Genomic DNA, 24,322 nt, shown 5'->3' with positions numbered 1-24,322 from the left:
TCCTCATTGGCTTACTGGCTATGATTGACAAGAGCAGGAGCCAATGGCTCCCGCTGCTGTGTGAGCTATTGAGGAGAGAGAGACCCAGGAGAGTCTCTGCTCTCATGCACATTGCTGGATTGAGATGGGGCTCAAATAAGTATAAGGGGGGGGGGGCACTGCACCCATAGAATGCCTTAAGGTAAAAAAAACTTCCTGCCTTTAGAGCCACTTTAAATGTCAGGATTCCTTTAAGGTTAAAATTCTTACCTGACTAATGTCACTGGTCCAAGCAGCTTTTTCTTGACGTGAAGGAGCCAAAAGGACAACGGTAAAGGGTGTTGCATCTACTTGTTCCACCACAATTTTAAAATCCAGATGGCCAAACACATATCCAGACCCCTTTGCTTGAGAGAGTAAAATTATTATTACAACATAAAGGAGGAAAATGCTTGTACAAGATCATATACTGTATATTTACTAATAAATCTCATTTCCTGAAGATTTCAAGAACTTAGGAATAGAAGGAAAAGGGGTTTCATAAGCCCCTTTTCTATATGGGACAGTGACAGGCAGTTAGCTATGACAGGAATTCAGTTTGGCGGGTTTTTGTGAGGAGAATTGAGTTACTAAGGGGAATAATAAATTTACAGTTGCTGATTGGTTAAATAAGCCCCTATCATAGTTAGAGGTTCAGGTAGCTAGGGAAATTGTGTAAGGTACTTGTTTTTTCCAGATAAGTTTCCCGCCTTCTTTAGCTCAGCCCAGCCCTATTTAAGGGGGCGCACAGGTAGCGGGACCCTCAGACCACCTCAGAAGCCTGGAGCGAGCGGTTCCCCTCCCCCCTCCCCTTGTGTTTTTGTCGCGGCCAGTTTTATTATTTTGGGTCACCTTTGTAAGCTGCAAAGGGGGACGATATGTCTAAGTTATATGATTGATTTGATTTGGATATTTTTTATTGAATATTTTATTATTATAAACCTGGATCGTAGTGTCGGGTTTATTATTTATGAGCTGAAAGCTTTGATGAGTTTTAATGTTATTTAAATAAATAGTAAACGGCCGCGGCCTTTTCAATCCAACAGTTTGTGTGAGTGTCATCTTTTTTATATAAGATAAGTATTAGATTAAGTAAGAAAGTCCTGTCTACTGTCCCATACAATTCTGCATGTTTAGTCTAAATATATATCCACACAGTGTGCAGTACTCATAAATCATGTTATTTCAGTCTGTTGCAAGAAAATGCTTGTAATATTTCCAAAATTGACTCTTAAAATCCTTTAAACACTATTTGCCTGTTAGGATGATGATGTCTTGAAAAGAGGATAATAATACTCTGCTCTTCCTCAGAAAGATCTGTTCATGTAAACCATGCCCCAAACTTCTAGAAGTTCCAGAGGACTTTATAAAAAGAACTGTAGAGGCATGAAGCTGGAGAAGTCTAGGAAAGCATTTCTAAAGACCTGGGTGTTCCCCAATCCACAGTAAGTTAAACTATCCACAAATGAAGGAAATACAGTACTTTTTCTAAAAGTGAGTATCATGAAAGACGTAAAAGCAATGGTCCTCGCTGGCTGATTGAATTTACAGAACCCCCACTAATTCCTTGTGGCTTGTCTCTTCTTATGTGTTATCTTGTTCCCCATTGATGAAATGAAGTAATAAAGCAAACAAAAATCCAGTCCGTGGTCTGTGCCAGGAGGAGTAGTGGCACCAACAGTTATATTTGCACATGGTACAGTCAATCTATTAATGTGGAATCCACTAAAGTATTATTAAGACACAGATCACAGACTGGAATTTTATTTGCTTTATTGGTTTATGTTTTTTTGTGTGCACAGAGACAAGTTACAATTACTGTTTAAGAAATGTATTTCATTTAAAATCTTTTGTCTGTATATGAATATCAGCATCAGGCACTGCACCATTTGTTTTATGACTGAGCTGTTTAAATCCATTTTGTTCTCATTAATGTACACTCAGTAACCCATAATGACAAAGTGAAAAAATAATTTTAGAGATGTTTGCAATTGTATGAAAAAGGAAAAGCTGAAATATCACATTCGTATAAGTATTCAGACCTTTTGCAACAACATTTGAAATTTAGCTCAGGTGTCTCCCATTTCTCTTGATCGTTGCTGAGATGTTTCTACATTTTGATTGGAGTCCAAATGTGGTAAATTACGTAAATTGTGTTGACATATTTTGAAAAGGTACAAATACAAAAAATGGCACTAAATCATAATATAAATTCTGAAAGGTGACATTATACATGTAAATATTATACCACAACACCGATCCTCTGACGACATCATCTCTCTGAATAAATACGTTGGGCGTGGCTACCACATTATGTCATTACGCACGCCCACCGACTGGCATTTGGAGTCCAGTACGGTCAGTACAGCCTGTTACTTTGGAAGCTTTTTTACCCACTGCATTCTTGTTATCGTTTCCCATGTGAATTTTTTGTGCTAATAATTATGGTGCTGCAGCACTTTTTAATTCATTTTTTAATAAATTAGATTTATGGAATACACTATGGGCATGTCATTTTTTATTTCCTGACATATATTTACCATTGGTGGAGTAATCCTGATGGGAGATGTGTCTGAAGTTTGGAGGATCATGTTTTTAACATATTAACAGGCGTTTTTGACCATTTGTATCCCAATGGTCCACATCATCTGGTAAGAGGAAGTTGGAATGTCATCTGGAGCGGCCTCTTAAAAATGTTTACATACGGATTAACACTATGGGGCTTGTTTGATGTTATATCTCTGCATGTGAGGGATCTGGAGGTATACAAATCTGCTGGAGGAGTGGAATAAACCTGGAGGTTGTGTACAGCCACATAGCGCTGTGAATGCTGGTTTGCCCCTAGCAAGGGGAGAATCTCTGGTGAGTGAGGTGTGGACACCACCAACACACTATATTCTACTGTCAATGGATATGGATTTTTCTTAAAGCCACATGTCACTTTATGGACTTATAATTACATTTTGGATTAATTTTGTGGACTGGATTTTTTTTGATTTTTGTGAATCTCAGCACGTCACTTCACTCACTATTATCGCCAATATAGCAAAGTCCCTTTACTATATGTATTTAATTTTATATATGAGTTTAAGCACAATATGCCTGTTTATTGGTAATCATTTTGGTTTATACACAACTATTTTGAAGGCACACACTAAACATTGCAGACTCCACTTATCGTGGTAGTTGTGATAGGGGCAGCAGCTTGAACACATACAAAACAAATTTCACCATAGTGCGGAACATTTTTTCTATTTTTCATTACTAAAATTCTGTTTTTGTTTTGTCATTATGTGGAACTGAGCTGAAACATAACAAATTTAAAAAAGTGAAGGGATCTGAATACTTTAGGAATGCACTGTATAGAAGTTAAAGGGATTGTAAAGTCTTGTTTTTTTTTTTTTTTTTTAATAACAAACATGTTATACTTACCTCCTCTGTGCAGTTGGTTTTGCACAGGGCAGCCTGTATCCTCCTCTTCTCGGGTCCCTCTTCGCTGCTCCTGGCCCCTCCCTCCGGTTGAGTACCCCCACAGCAAGCTTGCTATGGGGACACCTGAGCTGAGCTACAACTCTGTGTGTTGATTCAGATATGGAGCTGCCGTTCAGCCCCGCCCCCCTCTCTCCCGATTGGCTGACTTTGATTGACAGCAGCAGAAGCCAATTAGGAGGGAGAGTTCCGGATGGCCGAGAGACTTATGGATATCGCTGGATAGAGATGGGGCACAAGTATTATGGGGTGCTGGGAAGGCTGATACAAACAGAAAGCTTTTTATCTTAATGCATAGAATGCATTAGGATAAAACTTTCTGCCTGATGAGATGGTCTATCCATTCTCCTAAGCTAGTCACCAGGCCCCTTTGAGGCTCCAGCCTCACACTACTTTCCAGGACACCTCCCACAGCAGAGTTTCTTCCCCTAGTACCCCAGCTCGATTCTTGCTTTCTGCTTTCCAAGTAGGACAGCTTCAGACCTGTTTTAGGCAGGGTGGCTACAGGTGTAACATTCTTCCTAATATTGTTTACCTCCTACAGTCTGAAAGCAATACGCTTGCTCACCTTTCCTTCCTTATGTCCGCCTCCTGGTTAGATCATGCTGTGCTTGCCCCAACCACCTGTTAACAGCCATTCAGTATATTCAATCTACTGCTCTGCTTATAACTCAGTCTCTGGTGTCTGCTTCAGATCACCTAATCAAACCGTCTAAACTGAAAAGAACTAAAATAAGCTAAAAGATGGGTGTTCACCAGAGGAAACATTAGCAGCCATTTTTACGCAGTGATACATCACTTGAATGTATTCCAATGCCATGATTTCAGAGGTGGAAGGTCATTGCACTGCATAAATTAGATATGCTTACGACTAAAAAGTAAGGCAGATATATACAGTATATATTGTTGAGATATCATAAAGATGTTTTTCTTGGAGTTTTGCTTTAACAGTTTATTTCCTTTCACCTAAAAAAACTGCTAAAAAGAAAGTTGAAGAAATATCGCTAACTGAATTGACAATCCCTTGTCTTGTTTTCTGTGTTCCAGAAGGGTGAGATGGATTCCATAAACCAGCACCCCCTTCTGTGTAACTAATGAAGTGGCATTGATAGATACAGCAAAAGTCAGAGGGAGCCTGTCACCCCCTCCCTTACATCATTTATACTACAACAAAGACAGAACAACATGGGGGGATAAGATGGAAAATACTGGGTCTTCTTGCAAACTTTTAAGCTTGAAAGGCATGCTGTTTCCTGGTTATATCTGTTGTCTGCACCGTTTGCCACTTTCTCATTTTCCATGAAAGTTGGCCCCATCTGCGATATCAAAATAATCCAATCTTTTTTATACAGTTAAAGATTTCCGGTAAGTTGAAGCAGAATTTTACTAATTAGAATTTGGATCATAACATGGCAACCCAACCTAACCTCATTGTCATTTAAGAGCTACAAAATTGACTGTGAATAGAGCTTGGTGGTGTCTATGTGCCTGTAGCTGACAACCTTATTCACAGGGTTTTGAATTTTGCTTCTTTTGCATTGCCCCTACTGGAACACCTTGTTTCATAGAAGAATACGCTTGAACCATTAAAGAACAACTAATCTCCCAAGATGACACAGGGGCTCTCCCTGTTTTGTTCCAAGTGGAGCTGTCAGTCAGTACAGTTGATTTAGGGACTGTTCACCTAGCAAAGTGAATATTCATTTTTCAAAGTGAATGTAGGTAGATAAGGCAAACCTGTGTTTACTTCTAATCATACAATGCGAGAGTTATCTGATTTTTCAAGCTGGGTTTATGCGAGCAGCTGCAGGCAGGAGCCCTGTACAAAGCAAAGAGAGCTGACATGGGCCGCAGTTCTTCACACAAAGTGGTTACCTGCTGAAGATCAGCCCTAGATAGAAGCAGTTTGTTCCCAAAACCAATCATCCCCAGGTAATCGCACATGTTCTATTACATGCAAATGGTGGCGGGTGGTGTTAGCCTCTTACCAGAGATGTATAGTAACTAAGTAGAACTACTTCACTACTGTACTTAAGTACCGAAAGGCGGTATCTGTACTTTCCTAGAGTAGAATTTTTTTCTCCTACTTCCACTTTTACTTCACTACATTTTTTCGATGATTTCAATACTTCTACTCCAATATTTTTTTTTTTTGTGCTGCATAGTTACTCGTTACTATTATAAAAATGACCACTGCCAGAACAGTAGATGGCAAGTTTCATGAAGCTCAAAACGTGTATTATCAGTGCATACGAAAATAAATGCTACTGTATGCATAAATAAAAGCTGCATTTGAAATAATAAAAAACAATATGTTCAAACTTTTGACTTCTTTCTTTAATAACTACATAACACAGTACTTGTACTTTTACTTTCAGTACTTGAGTAGCAATTTTTTTTTTTCAAAACTACTGGTACTTTTACTTTCAGTACTTGAGTAGCAACATTTTTAAAAAACTACTTGCAATACTTAAGTACAAAAAATGTTGAATACTTTAGTACTTCTACTCAAGTCACTTTTCGTTCGAGCACTTCCACTTCTACTCAAGTCACTTTTTGATCGAGCACTTGTACTTTTACTCAAGTATGGGTTTCGAGTACTTTATACAACTCTGCCTCTTACTGCTTGAATAGGCTTCCTGCCCACAACTTTTAGGGTGTTTGATTTAGTTTCACTTTAACTTACAGCTTCAGCAGCAAATCTAATTCTTAAATAATGTTCAGTTGTTAGGTGGGGTAAAGTGGACACCTATTGTATGTATATAGGCACCTAGGTAGTCACCTCATTGTTTATGGGTTATTATTTCCTACGTCAGCTGTCTGTTAGGTAGACTATAGACGTTATTATACCTGTAATATCCTCCATCTGTTCTCCTCCTCCTGTAGGATCCCTAGGCACATTTCCTTCCAGCTACCAGTGCCTGAAAACACATTAGTTTGATGGCACTGTACAATGAAGTAGAATCTATTTGACTCACACTGCATAACCATCCACTCTCTTATATGGGTTGTGAGAAGATATTGTAGGCAGATATAAACAACAGAGACACAAAAGTACCAAGCCACAGGTCAGTGAAAAGGTTACTTTGGCCTTGTTCCTACAGAAGCTAAATATCACTTCTGGTACTAACATGCCCCAGGACAAGCTGCATGATTTTCAGCTTTCGTATGACTGGCTAATAAAGGGGACAAAAACCTGAATTACTGAGAAAGAAATACTAGAGGTGTGGATTTAGAAAACAGATACACAATCATAACCGAGGGAAACGCCTGGACAAGCAACAGGAAGACAAGACAATGACCAAGGCACATAAGCATGACCTAGACAGGAAGGTACAAAGTTTAACAAAGCAACAGGACAGCAGATGAGGACTAGGCAAATACCAGCAGGGAGCACTGGGGCAAAACTTGAATCAAAGATAGCTAGAGATCAGAAACCCAAACTTCAGCAATCTCATGAGGGGAAATAAAATTGAAAAAGTGAACACTTGAATACAAAAAAAATTATAGTATAAGTCTAGGCCTTTTTGTCTTAATTTTAAATAGAGAGAATTATAAGAACCCCTGTTGGGGCTCCAGTGCTCTGATTTCCCTTTAGGTTTTAATTCTTCCCTATTCGATCTAAAACTAGAAATCAAGTTTTCTGATTGACTTATACTTTAAAGTGGAATCCCAGTGAAGGCATAAAAAAATATACTAGGGTTGGTTGATTTACTAAATTAGGAGATTGCAAAATCTGGTGCAGTTGTGCATGGTAGTCAATCAGATTTTAACTTCAGCGTGTTCAATTCAGCTGAAAGCTGACTGGTTTCCATGCAGAGCTGCGCCAGATTTTGCACTCTCCAGTTTTAGTAAATCTGTATTCCTATGCTGGGATGATGCCTGAACTGATGGACCATCAGGAACCTGGTGAGCACCTGCCCCCATCTACAAAAGAAAGATACCTGTAGCAGAAAGGCTAACATTACCATTCGGACTGGCTGCTGATTCCTAGAACAAACAATCTTTCCTATGAAAGATCTTTCTATAAACAGTAATATTTTCCATTTCCACTAAGCACTGAAGCAGGTAGATCTTGAGTGCAAACCCTGGCTAAACCTTACAGACATTTTTGTGTTTTTCACAGTCCTGCTTCTGTTGGTCTCTTATGTGGCTTGAAAGTTGTCACAAACAAAGCTCGAATCTCATATTTTTTGTCACGGTCAAGCCTTGCCTGAGCACCCTGAAAACATCAGGAATGCAAAACGTGATATTATGTAAGTTTACTTGTTTATTCCTGGCTGGAGTCCTTTACTGGGACTGGGAAAGAAGAGTTTAGTTATCTGCATACCAACATTTTATGCTGATAATATGTACTGTGCCCACTGAACAATGCACTTGGATCTGCAGAGGTATAGCAGAATGTCACTCACTGGATACAACTGACACACAAAATAATTGGTAATGACAGTGAGCTGTGGAAAGTCTAAGCAAGGAGCCTCAGTCTATGTACATTTTTGTTCTGAATTCATCTGTTAAGAATGTAACCAAGATATACATCACAACATCCTTTACAGATATGGAACACACTTGCATAACATAAAATCCACACATTCATGCTCTGGCACTTTACACAGTACTAAATATAAAAGAATAGTCTAATGAATACATTTGTAAAGCTGGCCATACATGGATGGAAATGTAGGTGGTTCAGCAGGGACCAGATGAATTTCCATCTATGGGCAGGATGCTTGTACACAAGTCAATCGATTGGCTTGTGTACAACCAGCCTGTTAGAAAATGTTTTCTCAATCAGTGCTACCAGCAATAACCGGCAGTGCTGATCAGTGTACTCTAATGGTGAGGAAGTATACCTTCTGTCAAAATACGACCCCCCCCCCCCCCCCACATTGAGTGTGTGAGGGAATCTAGTAATTTTTTTTTTATTCATTCCGCTGGCTGAACGAAAAAAACATCTTATGTTTGGCCAGTCTAAGGCCCCTTTCACACGGGCGGATCCGTTTGGACAGACTCTACTTGCTCAGTGGGGATTGCTCTGCTGATCCCTGCTGAGCAGGCAGATGACAGGTCCGTTTCCGCTCACTGTGATGAGATGAACCTGTCAGAGTCCCGCTCTCCTCTATGGGTGAGATCGGATGAGAACGGACAGGCTGGATGGATGGCGAATGTATCGCCATCCGTTTGTTTTCAGCGGATCTTGTCGGATCGGATGGCAGGCGGCCAGTCATCGGACACATGTTCGCTGACATCCGCCTCCCCATAGAGGTCAATGAGTGGCCCAGTCAGGTCCACCTGAAAAACGGACAGGCGGACCCAATCGTGTGAAAGGGGCCTTAGACAGGACCTAATCCTTGCTGTCACACATCATTCTTTTACAAATCATGGTACATCTGACAACCTACCAAATAGTTTGCTGAGAATGCTTGATAAATTCTATCAGGCTAGGCTTAAAGTCCAGCTGAATGTAAATGTGTGTTTGTGTAATATATGTATATATGTACATATATATATATATATATATATATATATATATATATATATATATATATATACACTTTGATGCTGGTAGGCTTAAAATACCCTAAATTAACACAGATTGAGTCAATCCAGCAGTCCAACATTTCCCCTTGCCCAGCGCTCCAATACGCAGTCAGTGAGGTAGTGTGAGTACTGTTTATCATTGTGCAGATCACTGGAAACCGAGACCCCTGTGCTATGTGATGAGTAGCAGTCTGGCTCTCGAATATGCTGCAATCACAGGGTATTTTACTTCTAGCTGCAGCAAAAAGAATAGCTAAAAATCAAAGGACAACACATGTATTGCTGTTTATGCAGTCTGGCTGCATTAGAGTAACAATATACTAAATTTCATTTAAAATCTTAAAACTGACAGGTTTTCTGTTCTAAATAGTACATGCAAGAAAATGTTTAGTACACATAGACATGGGATCCAAAATAGTAGAAAAGTGCCTGTGGCTATAACCTAATAGTCATAGAGTAAAAAATGTTTAGGTAGTAGTATCACCCCTGCACTCTCATACTAATCTCAGTCCTTACTCAATTCAGTGCTGTGCCCATCTTTAATGGCTCTCCCCACTGTCACAGGCTTTGCTAAGGATCTGAGCCATTGGCTTCCGCTGCTGGCAGTCAAATCATGTAAATGGAGGGATTTACAATATTCCTGTAGAGATGGCTGTATGTATAAAAGAGTGCTGAAGCCCCCACGGGTTGGAACCGTGAATAGTCAGAGCGAGAATTGTCACCAGCACGCAATGGATCTCCAAAATGGGTGCAAAGCTTTATTCAGCGATCATATCTTTACAGCAAATAGCAACATTTTGGAGCTACCTAGGACCCCTTCATCAGGCACATTTACCTTGTGTTCGACTCTGAGCCTACCTGATTGATGTTCTACTAATTTTGTAAACAATTGGGATTGATGCTGTTATATGAAAATTCAACAGTGTATGCATATGGCGGGAATATGACATCATGATGGTGTCAGGGGGCAGGAATGGGTTAGTTTATTTGCTCACTGATTGGAGGATGGTTCTTTAAATATTTTCTGTTCTGTATCACACTTTGTCACATGCCTGATGAACGGGTCCTGCCTGGCTCCGAAACAATGCTATTTGCTGTAATGATGTGGTCGCTGAGTAAAGCTTTGGACCTATTCCATGTCTACAGATGCAGGCAGTGCAGCTGGAGATTGAGCTCTCAGGTGTGCCACCATAGGAAGCCACTGCCTATGGTGGCACAAGGAGAGGAGGAGGGGCCAGGAGCATCAGCGGGGGACTCGAGAAGAGGAGGATCAGGCCACTCTGTGTAATACCATTGCACAGAGCAGGTAGGTATATCATGTTTGTAATTTGACTTTACAGTCACTTTACCAGCACCCTACCTACATAGCTCACATGGGGGGAAATTCAACTGAACCAGACTTTACTGTCAGATATGTCAAGTCACTGTAGTCCATGTTCATTATGATGGAACACAGCATTAAGCAATGTCATTACCTTTCCAGTCGATTGTGTACTAGGTCACACAGCTCAATCTGCTCTTATAACAGAAGTAATATAGAGTGCATAGCAGAGGGAAAGAATAGATGCATCTGCAGCAGTTTCAGGGCTAAGCTTCAACAATAAACAACCATTCCATCCAATCGATCCCTCAATTGCCAATAAGAGCATTGTTTTTGGACAGGTTGAAAAGTATTGATGGAGACCATTGTCCTAAAAATTCCCCAAAGGTAACAAGTGAACATATTTTCAGAGAGGCGCACCGATGAGAGGTTTCTGGGTAATAGGAGTAACAGCAGATATCATTAGGGTGGACTGTTAATTTTGCGAGTTTCACTTTTCACCTCATCCTACAGCATGGAGAAATATGGATTCCTTTTATCCTACAATCTATATTGTTTTTTTCAGAGACATGTTAAAAACAGATAAATGAATAGCTGAGGGCATATATCTCCCACGGGAGGCTTTCTGCTAGTTTTAGAAGTGCTGTACTTTCAACACATTTAATGCTGAGTTACTGTAATTAGGGAAGTAAAGCAGGCAGCAAATAGAGCCCTTCACTGAGGTGTTAATGTAATGCAGGAAACAATGCTATTATAGAGTTTAATAAAAATGCATTATTTAGACTTTCCATATGCCAACTGCCAGACTTAGCTGGACTTTTTAGAAGGTTTTTTGGCTGGACTTCGGCCTCTTTACCAGTCATTAGGTACAATTTTACTCCTAACAACTTGTCTCTCTGCATAGAATGGACACGAATAACTGGAACTGAGAATCTCTGGAATGAATAAATTGTTACCGAATACAGTGGGGTGTGCAAACTAGGGACAGACCGATTATCGGCAAGGCCGATATATCAGCGGCTGATATGCACTTTCCCCAATATATCGGTATCGGCCCCGGAACTGGCCGATATTGACAATATTTTTGTGACGTCATTCTGCCTTCTTAGGCCGCCTCCCTCGCCTTGGACAGCCTTGTCTGGAGTCAGGACTAGTCTCGTGGAAGAGTATCACAGCCATACACCCACCCACAGCAGTCCGGTGCCAGCCAGCCACCCACATCCACAGGCCCTGTACCAGCCAGCCACAGGCACTGTACCAGCGAACCAGGCAGCCACCCACAGGCCCTGTACCAGCCAGCCACAGGCACTGTACCAGCCAGCCACCCACAGGCCCTGTACCAGCCAGCCAGCCACCCACCACAGGGTGCCAATCAGCCAGCCACCCACCACAGGGTGCCAGACAGCCAGCCATCCACAGACAGGTTGCCAGACAGCCAGCCACCCACAGGCCCTGTACCAGCCATCCAGCCACCCACAGGCCCTGTACCAGCCAGCTAGCCATCCACCACAGGGTGCCCGACAGCCAGCCACCCACCACAGGTTGCCAGCCAGCCACTCACCACATGGTGCCAGCAAGCCAGCCATTAAGCATTAAACAAAAATTAACATGTTCAGTACCAGATTTTGTGTCAAAAATTGTCTTTATTTTTCAAAACTTTAAATGTACAAAATATCAGCCCATATCAGCCAATACCGATATGCAATGGCCAAAATATCGGTATCGGCCCTGAAAAAAACACATCGGTCTATCCCTAGTGCAAACCTAAAGCCCAAATGCAGACACAATAAAAAACACAAAAAGCACAAGGGACATGACTTACAGTCAGAAGGATGTGTCCCTGTTGCCTCTTCTGTTAGGTGAAATTCTCATAAATACTCCTCCATTGATGCCCCACCACCCCTGTTGATGTAGTCTTCAGGTGTGGTGGGGGTTAATAAAACTATGGGAGTTGTCACAGGCTTTCATCAAGATTGCCCGACTATACCTGCCCTTTCCACCCAACGCCTCTATTTATAGCAGCTGTAGTACAATGACTGAATAAAATGCAATTTATGAATGGAGGGGGTGGACCTTGCAATCATCCACCCTTCCTCCATTTGTAGATCATTTTTCATTGATAAAAACTGCAGTACCAGCTTCTATCAATGGAGTAGCTGAGTGGAAAGGGCAGGCATAGTCAGGAAGTCTTGATGAGAGCATTTGACAGCTCCCACAGTTCTATTGACCCCTGTCACTTTGGAAGACTATAGAGGCTGTGGGTAGAGGGTGGTAGTGGGGCATCAATGAAGGAGGATTTCACCTAACAGAATATACATAAGGACCAGGGACACAACCTACGGATTGTAAATTATGTATCTTGTGCTGAGTTTTTTGTTTTTTATTTTGACTGCACTTAGGCTTTTTACCAATATATTTCTTTTGCACACCCTGTAGGTGAAACATATTAGAGTCATAGATAAGTGCAAAAAAAAAACAAATATAGACTATTAGTGTATAATATAAAACTATTACACTAAAATATATTATTATATTGATTGAGGCCCCCATGTTTTGGAGGATACCTCATCCATTGCCCAATCTCCATTAGAGGAAGTGAGGTTCTGCTAGAATTGTGTCATGCCCCTGTGGCTGTCTACACGTTTTATCTATTCTTTTAATCTGTGTCTCACATCTTTATGGGTGAATTTTTAATCTTAAAAATGTAATCTGAATTGTTATAATAAACATCTGTATTTTTTAAACATAAGTATTGTGTAGTTCATACCATACCATGCCTCAACCCAATGATCTGTCTTGTATTTGATATTATAGGACGTAGGTAAAATTACCCATTATATGTATGTAGCACACATCCCATGCCTGCTTCCAAGAATCACATTCTGCAATAGATGTTTACAGAACAATAACTTCAGAATACTCTGAATATTTTAAAAAGCAGGGTAACCTAGATGGTCAAAGCACTAGCTAGCATGAAAAGCACAATGTTTTTTGCTTTTTTTCCAGTTTAGAAATGTTGCTTGCACATGTTTTCAAATGTAACTGTAGGGTAAAGATAATCAATTGTAGGGTAAAGATAAGTCAATTGTATTAATGTGGATTTTTTATGTATTGTTTTAACCATTTTTTTAGTATCTAATACACAATCAATCATTAAAAACATGGCAAACTATTCCCAGAAAACTATGGGTTAATTAAAAAGCCAGCACAGTAGTAATCATAAGGCAGGCTCTCACTGATATCCAATAAGGGAGTCACTTCTATGACTCATTTACTTGTGTTTAAAAAATTTCAGCTACTGAGCTCTGTAAACAGGTGAGGAAAGCGGAGCCTAGAGCTCCACCTGCTGACTCAAAAGGAGATTAAAAATACACATACCTAAACTTAATATCTACCTAACTGGAAAAAAAAAAAAAAAAAAAAAAAAGAGGTATTAGGGTCCTAAATATAAAAACTCATGGGATCCTTCTACCATTCAAACCCAAAAAGTTAGGGGAATGGTAATACTAGTAATGTAATAACCGCATTGTCCAATAGGACCGGGTACCTCTACAACTGGGACATATACAAAAATAAAAAGAATCAGAAATCCCTTACAGGAGGGATATCCAAGAGAAAAGTTGAAATAGAGGACCAATAATGGTATAAATTTGCAAACTTTTATTTGAAAATACTAGCAAAAAGAGTAAATTTTGTAAAATGATCTAGTAGTAAAAACACACACCCAGTGAAACACAAAAGGCAGTCCCCGGGTTACAAACAAGATAGGGTCTGTAGGTTTGTTCTTAAATTTAATTTGCTTGTAAGTCAGAACGGGTAAATTTTTTAAGTGTAGCTCCAGCCAAAAAAAATCATTTTTACATTTTTTTGGATAGCATAGAGAAGGGTTAACACCCCTGTAACATTTATTTTGATGTCTGTGCCCCTGTTCAGAAGATTTAATCTCCACTTTCTTTCCCTATGACAATTAGATTTTGAAAATTTTGGGTTGTTGTGGAAACAAGGATTGGTGATAAAGCTTCAATGGAGACACCTTTTTCCCATGATAACTCTTACAGGAGTGAATTTCCCTTCCTAGGGGGATATTTCCTCTCACTTTCTGTTGTCTCCCTCCGTTTGTAAGTAGTCGTTTTTAAGTCGGATGTTTGTAACCCGGGGACATACTGTAATAAGATGACGTAATGAGCGCAAAGGGACCTGCGTTCCACTCTGCGTTCCACATCACAGCTCACTGAACTTCCGGTTTCGGCTCTGACTTCCGGACACCATCACCACGAGCGGAGTACATTACCTGCTTATGGACTAGGTGTCATCTTGTTGTAGTGGAGTAACTTAACTCTGGACCTGACGGACTTCATGGACAGCGGAGTGGGGTTTCAGTCAGAGGAACTGAACTGATGGACTTAGAAAATGGAAGGGTCACCCTCTGATTCCGTTAAGTTTATCCAACTGCTATCCTGATTCTCCATGCTGTCTGGGTGAAATTTGATTGCTTATGTGCAGGGATCCATGAGTATCAGTCTGGCTGAATATTTACAATTCCATCTTTGGAACATCTCCATCTACTCCTAAATGACTCTGTTCTTTTAAGGAGACTATGCTCCTCTAAAAACTGGTGGCTGACCTGATTATCAAATTATAATGCTCTGAGGTGGCTATCCTCCGCCTGGGATCCTTTATGTTACATGGACATGACCCTTACCAAAGGAATCAGCTTTTCATTACCAGCGCTAATGAAGGAGCTACATCCGGAGGCCTGATGTTGTTTTGAGCTGAAGACTTGATGTGAAGCTCCTTCTGTAATGCTCCATGTTTACTTTAATGTCAAGTTGAGCATCTGAATATGCTGAATAGCTATCTTTGAATTATCTCACAATGTTGACATTAATATTTGGATCTGCATACTTTATGAGAGATTGTGTGGACGCTTGGGGCCCGTTTCGTGTGCTTGTCTTGACACGTTTTATTTTGTGTTTCACTGGGTGTCTGGGTGTGCTTCTTACTACTAGATAATTTTAGTAAATTTACTCTTTTTGCCAGTATTTTCAAATACATTTTTGAAAATTTATACCATCTGTTTCAACTTTTCTCTTGGATATCCCTCCTGTGAGGGACTCCTCTTTCTTTTTATTTTTGTATTAGGTTCCTAACCATATTATATAAAGAAAAAGGGTACATATCCATAATATGTTCCCTATCGTACCGTTTTGCCTTTAAATATTATGCATTATGTTACTACTGTTTATCAGGTACCTTTACAAAAACAGAGGGAATTTAATAGAAAAAATGAGAACTGGTGAAAAGGAAGGATTAAATATCTTTAATAAATGGAAAAACCACATAAATCATCATAAATACAGGAAGTAAAAAGCTATACAGGCTTACTTACAGTCATCGTCGTTCATCTCTGGTTCTTCAATCAGCGTACACTCTATTAGAGAGAGAACCCCACCTGTCTGTACAGAAAACACATCATTACAATCCCACCAATAGATGGCCTTTTGTATCCCTGCTGCTTTCTCTAGATTGCCTTAAACTGTATTTAAAAAAACAAAACTAAATATATGAACGGTTTTAATTCTGCAGAATAAAATAAAAACTGTTGATCATGCCAAATTCATTTTGCAGATACGTTCTGTTATAGGGGGGACAATAATTCACTCCTGTCTTCTCCAGCATTTTCACCCTGTCACATGCTCTCTCAATGACGACTACAAGCAGCCGTGCCAATGCACATTGAAGAAATTATTTTAACAGTAACTATTTGTATTCTTATTCTGCTAGCATTAGTACATATATAGGAATGTATATTATATTTACTCTATTTATCTCTACATGAGCATTTTTTCTCTTTCATCTGTAGGAGGGATTTTCTCAGCTAAGCACACCCTTCTGTCTGCATGCACGAGCTAAGGGCAGATGGATTCCAGGAATTAAATGCTACATGAATCATCTGTCCTTGGAAAAGATGGCTGTGGCTACAAATGCAAGAAGAGTGTTTTTCAAAGTGATCTATCAAGCATAGATGGATGGGTGAGTTTACTTTGAATATTAAAAATGAATTAAATATAGTTTTCTGCTTATGGTCCTCCCTTTTATTCCTTCATTGCAGAATAGAAGAATGAAAGGGAGAACCCTATTGATTTATATTGGAAACTTGAGCCTGTTCCTCCTCAAAAACGTTCATAATCCTACTGCTTATAAGTATACCACACACACTGGAATGGTGCCGATACCAGGACAGGCTAAAAAAAACAAGACTGGCATAAGAAAACCATTTGGCAATCCTCCTCTGCAAAACAACATTAATGGAACATCTGGCAGAACAAACAGAATTACAATAGGGCCACGGCCCCTCCACAACCCTCTTCAGGGTATCACTGATATCAAACTTGGATACATCAGATGAGAAGAATTAATCAACAAAACATCATTGAGACAAAATATCAGCTTAAGGGCAGGGAGAGGCCAAAATAAAAAATAAATGCTGCCAGTAAAATTCTTTCTATTTGACATTTGGAAAATCAAATGTGAGCGTAATCTCACACTTGGAGACAAACAAGTGTACATGACAGCCTGACCTTCACTGAGGATCACTACATTGAGGTCAAAAGTAAAAACATGTATTCGCACAAACTAGTATGAGGGCGATACTTGCAACAATAAAATAAAAAAATAAAGCATTGTACTGTTCATAAACATTTAAAAGTTGTTTGAAAGGTAAGAAACTAGGGCCTCATTCACACTTGCATTTGGGACGGACTATGATTTCTTGCAAACAGCTCATACAAAGCAAGGAGAGGCTGACAGCACCCACAGCTGTTCACAAGTAATTGAACACACAGCGATTCCCCGCGGTTGATCAACACAGTCTGCATCCAGGACCCATCATTCACAGGTAATAGCTGCATGTTTGATTACATGCATTACATGTTGTCTCCAAACGCAGGCGTGAATGAGGCCTAAAACGATTTCTCAATTGTTATTATTTGTAGAGCTACGTCTTTTATCTACCTCATGTCAGTATTTTTATTTTTACTGGACCTCAGTGGAAATTCCCTTTGTTCTTATGACAACTATTTTAAAGCAGAACAAGGTAAAACAAAATAAAGTAACTGGAATTTACTACTATCCACCTTCAGTCCAAAAACATTTTTTATTTCCTAAATATTCATCATTCAACCCACTTCCTCTGAGCCCAAGTCATTCTGGACTTGCCCCAGCCTGTGACTGGACAGAGAAAGGAGAAGCAGCACAGTGATAAGCTCATCTCTCCATCACTCTGATTGTTCCCCCCCCCCCCCCCCCCCCGTCAGCATGCATTCTGTCAGCACATCAAATGATTGGCTCCTTACGCTGTTTCCTACTCTGGCACTCCAGGCACATTGTAGAGGGACTGTATGAAGGCTGATATCAGGTCAAATTCAAATACTTACACTGTTTGCATTTAAAAATTAATTAAATTGCAGCGTATTTTATTAAAACTGAGCAGCATTATTCTGTGAGTTTTGTATCAGCCTAGATAAATAGTTTTAGACATACAGCAGTCAGACAATTGTTTGAAAATTACTGAAAGCTTAATCCAGCATAAGGATCCTCCCATCATGGCACATCTGAAATTCAGTTATGGATGGGGTATAAAATGGTTAAAAAAATTGGATTTTTGTCTTTCTGTAAAATCAATTTCTCTGATGTTCATCGACGGACAGGACACAGCTCCTGATCTTCTTAACCATTTTATTATACTGCCCCCTACAGAAGAAGGACACTAGGCAGAAAAAAAGACTGACTACACCTATGGGCAGTCCCAGGAGGTATACTCCCCTTCTCTGCTATAGGTACTCAGATTTGTTACAATTTACAACTCCACAGAGGGGTGGGTGCTGTGTTCATCAATGAACTTCAGAGAAATGGATTTTATGGTAAGACAAAAACGGGCACAGCTCCTGATCTTCTCAACCATTCGAACGTCCCAAAGCAGTGTCAAACATGAGGGGTAGGAACAGCAAGAAAAAATTCCCAAGGCTAAACCGCAGCCAACCAGGTAACAGTTCAACCAAACCAAAAAACAACTGGAGCCCACCTGAAAAACATAACACCCTCAAAGAGGACCAGGTCTTCTAAACAGCAGCCTGCAAAGCCTTGCAGCCAAAAGAAGTACCTGCAGATGCCAACATATCCACTTTATAAAATGTTGTTAAAGTGTGCACCGACGACCAGATGGCCACCTTGCAAACCTGCGTCACTGACGCCTGATGACGGAAGGCACAAGAGGCACTAAGCACCTGAGTAGAGTGTGCCCTGATAGGGAAAGGAGGAACCTGACCCTTGATAGAATAGGCCTGAGTCATCGTCTGTCTGCTCCATCTGCAAATGGTAGCACAGGAATCGGCCAGTCCTTTCCGAGGCTCATCTGTGAGCACAAATAGTGAGACTGACTTCCTAAAAGACTCCGTTGCTGCCAGGTACACCCGACTTGCCTGAACCACATCCAGGGCACGCAAAGCAATTTCCTTAGGATGTTTTGGCCTGGGGCACAGGGAAGGCAACACAATGTCTTTGTTCAAATGGAAATCAGAGACAGCCTTTGGAAGAAACGACGGACAGGGGCAAAGCACCACCTTATCTCTGTGAACCACCAAGTGAGGTGACCAAAAAGATAACACCGCCAATTCCGACACCCTACACGCAGAGGTTATTGCCACCAAAAAGGCCACCTTCTGGGACAGCGTAACCAGAGGAATCTCCTGAAGATTTTCAAAGAGAGGCTTCTGGAGAGCTGAGAGCACCAATTTGCGGCCCCGAAGAGGTAACGGAGACCGCAATGGAGGAGCCAAGTGTCGAACCCCCTGAAGAAAGGTACGCACCAGGGAGTGCATGGCCCAAGGTCATTGAAAAAAGACACCCAAGGCCGACACCTGGCCCTTGATGGTACTCAAAGCCAATTTCTGCTCAACCCTCCATTGAAGGAAGGTTAAGACCCGAGCCACCGAAACATAGAAACATAGAATGTGTCGGCAGATAAGAACCATTTGGCCCATCTAGTCTGCCCAATATATCTGAATCCTATGAATAGTCCCTGGCCCTATCTTATATGAAGGATAGCCTTATGCCTATCCCACGCATGCTTAAACTCCTTCACTGTATTTGCAGCTACCACTTCTGCAGGAAGGTTATTCCATGCATCCACTACTCTCTCAGTAAAGTAATACTTCCTCATATTACTTTTAAACCTTTGCCCCTCTAATTTAAAACTGTGTCCTCTTGTGGTAGTTTTTCTTCTTTTAAATATGCTCTCCTCCTTTACCGAGTTGATTCCCTTTATGTATTTATAAGTTTCTATCATATCCCCTCTGTCTCTTCTTTCTTCCAAGCTATACATGTTAAGGTCCTTTAACCTTTCCTGGTAAGTTTTTTCCTGCAATCCATGTACTAGTTTAGTAGCTCTTCTCTGAACTCTCTCTAGAGTATCTATATCCTTCTGGAGATATGGCCTCCAGTACTGCGCACAATACTCCAAGTGAGGTCTCACCAGTGTTCTGTACAGCGGCATAAGCACTTCTCTCTTTCTATACTATACCTCTCCCTATACATCCAAGCATTCTGCTGGCATTTCGTGCTGCTCTATTACATTGTCTTCCCACCTTTAAGTCTTCTGAAATAATTACTCCTAAATCCCTTTCCTCAGATACTGAGGTCAGGACTGTGTCAAATATTCTATATTCTGCCCTTGGGTTTTTACGCCCCAGGTGCATTATCTTGCACTTATCCACATTAAATTTCACATTAAATTTCAGTTGCCAGAGTTCTGACCATTCTTCTAGTTTTCCTAAATCCTTTTCCATTTGGCGTTTCCCTCCAGGAACATCAACCCGCTGCTCCTCCCCTGGCCCGACTCCCGCTGTGAATGAAAACAGCGGGAGCGCGCCGCCTACAGGGGAGGAGTCTGACAACGTAGGTCTACGTCGTCAGACGGGAACGAGCCACTTTGCCGCAGTACTATTACAGTACTTAGCGGTAAAGTGGTTAACCAATGCCCCTGACAGTGGGGATAGCCTTGCAGCAAGCTGGAACCAGGCTGCGGCCCCCAGGTACGCCCAGCTGGAAATGCAGACACCACTTAGTAAGTGCAGAGTACAACAGGAGACAGAAGGGAAAACCAGGAAACAAGCCGAGGTCAGGGCGGACGGCAGAAAAGCACAACAATAGACAAAGCTGGGATCAGTACACGAATAGTCAGACACAGGATATACAGGTAGTAACAACCAGAAGCTCAGAGAACTGTGAAGTTGCTCAGGCAAGGAGCACTGCACTGAGCACATGTATATATAGGGAAGCACACAGGGAGGTGACCCAGGAAGTACTAGAAAGGAAAAGGATATAAACCAACAGTGGAGCAGACGACGTCCATAGGTGAACAGAGAAGCCAAACACCACATGTGAAATGGAGTCACAGATCTAGCAGAACCCTGCAGCAAAGAGGTAAAAATTTCATAAACAATCTGCAGGCTAGACCATGACAACACCTTTGGGAGGAATCAGAGAGCAGACTGTGAGTTGGATCTTCTCTTCAAAATCAGTGCCTAACCTCCTAAATGCGCTTCTGGAAGAATGGTCACACATTCCAATAAACACACTTTTAATCCTTGTGGACAACCTAACAGAAGAGTTGAAGCCGTTATAGCTGCAGGGGGGAGCAACTCAATATTGAACTCTATGGACTAAGACTGGGATGCCAATAAAGTTCATGTGCGCGTAAAGGCAGGCGTACCAATGCTTTTGGTAATATAGTGTATGAATCTACTGCTTACCAATACACGCGAGCAGTGCATTAGGTCTGCATTACTGGTGATCTGTTTCTGAAGAAAGCAGTAGATTCTTTAAATTTATCATTGAAAGTGAAAGTAAAAGAAATCCCAAATTTTGGGTTGTCCCCAGAAAAGTAATAGAGGGGAAATCTTCCAATGAGCACACTAGTTTTGGTGACCTGGGTGTCCCTGAGGGATTCCCCTAATTTGCAGGGATTTCCTCACTTCCTGTTTTGGTTATGGGACAGGAAGTGAAGGGAAATCTTCCCAATGGGAAAGCGAGAGCAAAAAACGAAACAGGGGTTATGACCCTTACTTACTCTATCCAAATTTAAAAAAAATGTGTTACCTATAGTTTAACTTTAAGCAACAAAAACTTGGTAGGGTTTCTACATCTTTACCAGTCTACTAAAAAAAAAAAAAGGAACCATACATTTGGCTACAGATACATTTTTTCTGTGTGATGATGCAATAGTTACAACACATTCAGTCCTATCTGCCACCAATACAGAGAGGCATGTCACCCATTATCCTCTTTTGTGTAGAGTTTTTACCATTATCAATTCAATGACTGGACCCTTTATATCCTTTAAAGAATAAGTGCATTCTCCGAAAAAGTGCATTTATTATTTTTGCCCTGACCTAAACAATCTCCCCCTTCCCCTCCACAAATGTATACTTACCAAGATCTGATGGCCCCGTCCTTCTTTGTTTGTTTACATCCAGCGGCGAAAGGCTCCCTCTCCTGGTCACACCCATTCAGTACAACCCACAGACATTTATGGGGTGGTCTCCTGGCCAAGAGATGGAAGTAGATTAGCTCTATAGAAGTCTATGAGATCGTACTTCACAAACACAGCCAGAAGAAGGAGCCTTTCACTGCTGGAAGTAAACAAACAACAAAGACATTGGCAATCAAATCTGGATAAATATACTTCTGTGTTGGAGGAGGGTGGAAAAGAATAAGAGCTGCATTTTCCCTAGACAGTCTATATTAAAGCAGAACTTCACCCTTAAGGGGACATCCTCTCTTACCCCCTCCCCCCAACTCCTCAACATTTTGCACATAATTTTTTTTGGAGGGGGGGGGGGGGGCAGATACCTAGTATTGACAGGTACCTGCTCCCCCACTTTCAGTCAATCTGATTGGAAGTTCTGCTCCCCCCCCTTCTTCCATGTGCAGCGTTCTGGGACTTTTCACAGGTCCCTGAAAGCTGCGGGACCAATCAGATAGCACAGCGCAGCTCATGCTTGCACAGTGAGCAGGGGGCTGTAAAGCTGCAAGCAGTGAGTATGCTGGCGCCGGACAGTGCTTGATCCTGGGATAGGTGAGTGTCCTATTATTAAAAGTCAGCTGCTACAGTTTTTGTAAAATATGAATTTAATTTGGTAGCAGACCTGAATAAATACAACTTAATTTTATAGGTTTTAATTAGGAAGAAATAGACAAAATAAGATCTAAATAATTCCTGTGATTGTTTCCAATGCTATATTTACTGAAGTTTACCCTAGATTGTAATTGTCTAGTTGCTCTGGGTATAAGAATACTAAATAAGTGCTCTTTTATGCAGCATACCAAAGTCCCAGAGGCAAAAGACAAATGTCTCTAATTGGGGCTGGATTGCTTTCTTTCCCCTTTGATATTACATTGCAACATGCATGGGTGCATTACATTCTTGTACATACATTTTTGGCTAAAAAGTAAAATAAAAGAGAGATTGTGCTGACAAAAACTCGGGAGAGCCATCTTTATTCTATAGTAAAGCTGAACTTCGGAAATATAAAAATATATATATTTCAATTACACCTCTGAAATATACAGTAAAAACATGCTTGTAATTCAAAGCATTCCTACATCAAAGTGAATTTCCCCATAAGAAATAATGGAAACTCAGATGATTCGTTCCACAACCATTTATTCATAAGTGTTTCAGTTTATAGTCCATATACAGTTGTGCTGATAAGTTTACATACCCTGGCAGAATTTATGATTTCTTGGCCATTTTTCCGAGAATATGAATGATAACACAAAAACTTTTCTTTCACTCATGGTTAGTGGTTGGCTGAAGCCATTTACTCTAAATTAACTGTGTTTACTCTTTTTAAATCATATTGACAAAAGAAACTACCCAAATGACCCTGATCAAAAGTTTACAGTGCCTTGCGAAAGTATTCAGCCCCCTTGAACTTTGCAACCTTTTGCCACATTTCAGGCTTCAAACATAAAGATATAAAACTGTAATTTTTTTTTGAAGAAACAACAACAAGTGGGACACAATCATGAAGTGGAACGAAATGTATTGGATATTTCAAACTTTGTTAAGAAATAAAAAACTAAAAAATTGGGCGTGCAAAATTATTCTGCCCCTTAACTTTCAGTGCAGCAAACTCTCTCCAGAAGTTCAGTGAAGATCTCTGAATGATCCAATGTTGAACTAAATGACTAATGATGATAAATAGAATCAACCTGTGTGTAATCAAGTCTCCGTATAAATGCACCTGCACTGTGATAGTCTCCGAGGTCTGTTTAAAGCACAGAGAGCATCATGAAGAACAAGGAACACACCAGGCAGGTCCGAGATACTGTTGTGGAGAAGTTTAAAGCCGGATTTGGATACAAAAAGATTTCCCAAGCTTTAAACATCCCAAGTAGCACTGTGCAAGCGATAATATTGAAATGGAAGGAGTATCAGACCACTGCACATTTACGAAGACCTGGCCGTCCCTCTAAACTTTCAGCTCATACAAGGAGAAGACTGATCAGAGATGCAGCCAAGAGGCCCATGATCACTCTGGATGAACTGCAGAGATCTACAGCTGAGGTGGGAGACTCTGTCCATATGACAACAATCAGTCGTATACTGCACAAATCTGGCCTTTATGGAAGAGTGGCAAGAAGAAAGCCATTTCTTAAAGATATCCATAAAAAGTGTTGTTTAAAGTTTGCCACAAGACACCTGGGAGACACACCAAACATGTGGAAGAAGGTGCTCTGGTCAGATGAAACCAAAATCAAACTTTTTGGCAACAATGCAAAACGTTTTGTTTGGCGTAAAAGAAACACAGCTCATCACCCTGAACACACCATCCCCACAGTCAAACATGGTGGTGGCAGCATCATGGTTTGGGCCTGCTTTTCTTCAGC

General features: G+C 40.7%; 1 protein-coding gene across 2 annotated transcripts in view; it reads right to left on the bottom strand.

Annotated features, from left to right (window-relative positions):
• Positions 1 to 24,322, bottom strand: part of RASGRF2 (Ras protein specific guanine nucleotide releasing factor 2) — a 495,935-nt gene that overhangs the window by 145,562 nt on the left and 326,051 nt on the right. For both annotated transcript variants that reach the window (XM_082267574.1, XM_082267575.1), the window contains exons 11-12: positions 15,759 to 15,825; positions 250 to 386 (exon numbers count right to left, since the gene is read on the bottom strand). In XM_082267574.1, coding sequence (XP_082123700.1) covers positions 250 to 386; positions 15,759 to 15,825 — 204 coding nt within the window. The remainder of the gene's footprint in view (positions 1 to 249; positions 387 to 15,758; positions 15,826 to 24,322) is intronic.

This window comes from Pelophylax lessonae, assembly GCF_965119305.1.
Source record: "Pelophylax lessonae genome assembly, chromosome: 1".
Taxonomy (NCBI): Eukaryota; Metazoa; Chordata; class Amphibia; order Anura; family Ranidae; genus Pelophylax; species Pelophylax lessonae.
Note: the sequence above shows the minus strand (reverse complement) of the source record. Positions and strands in the feature narration are given on the sequence as shown.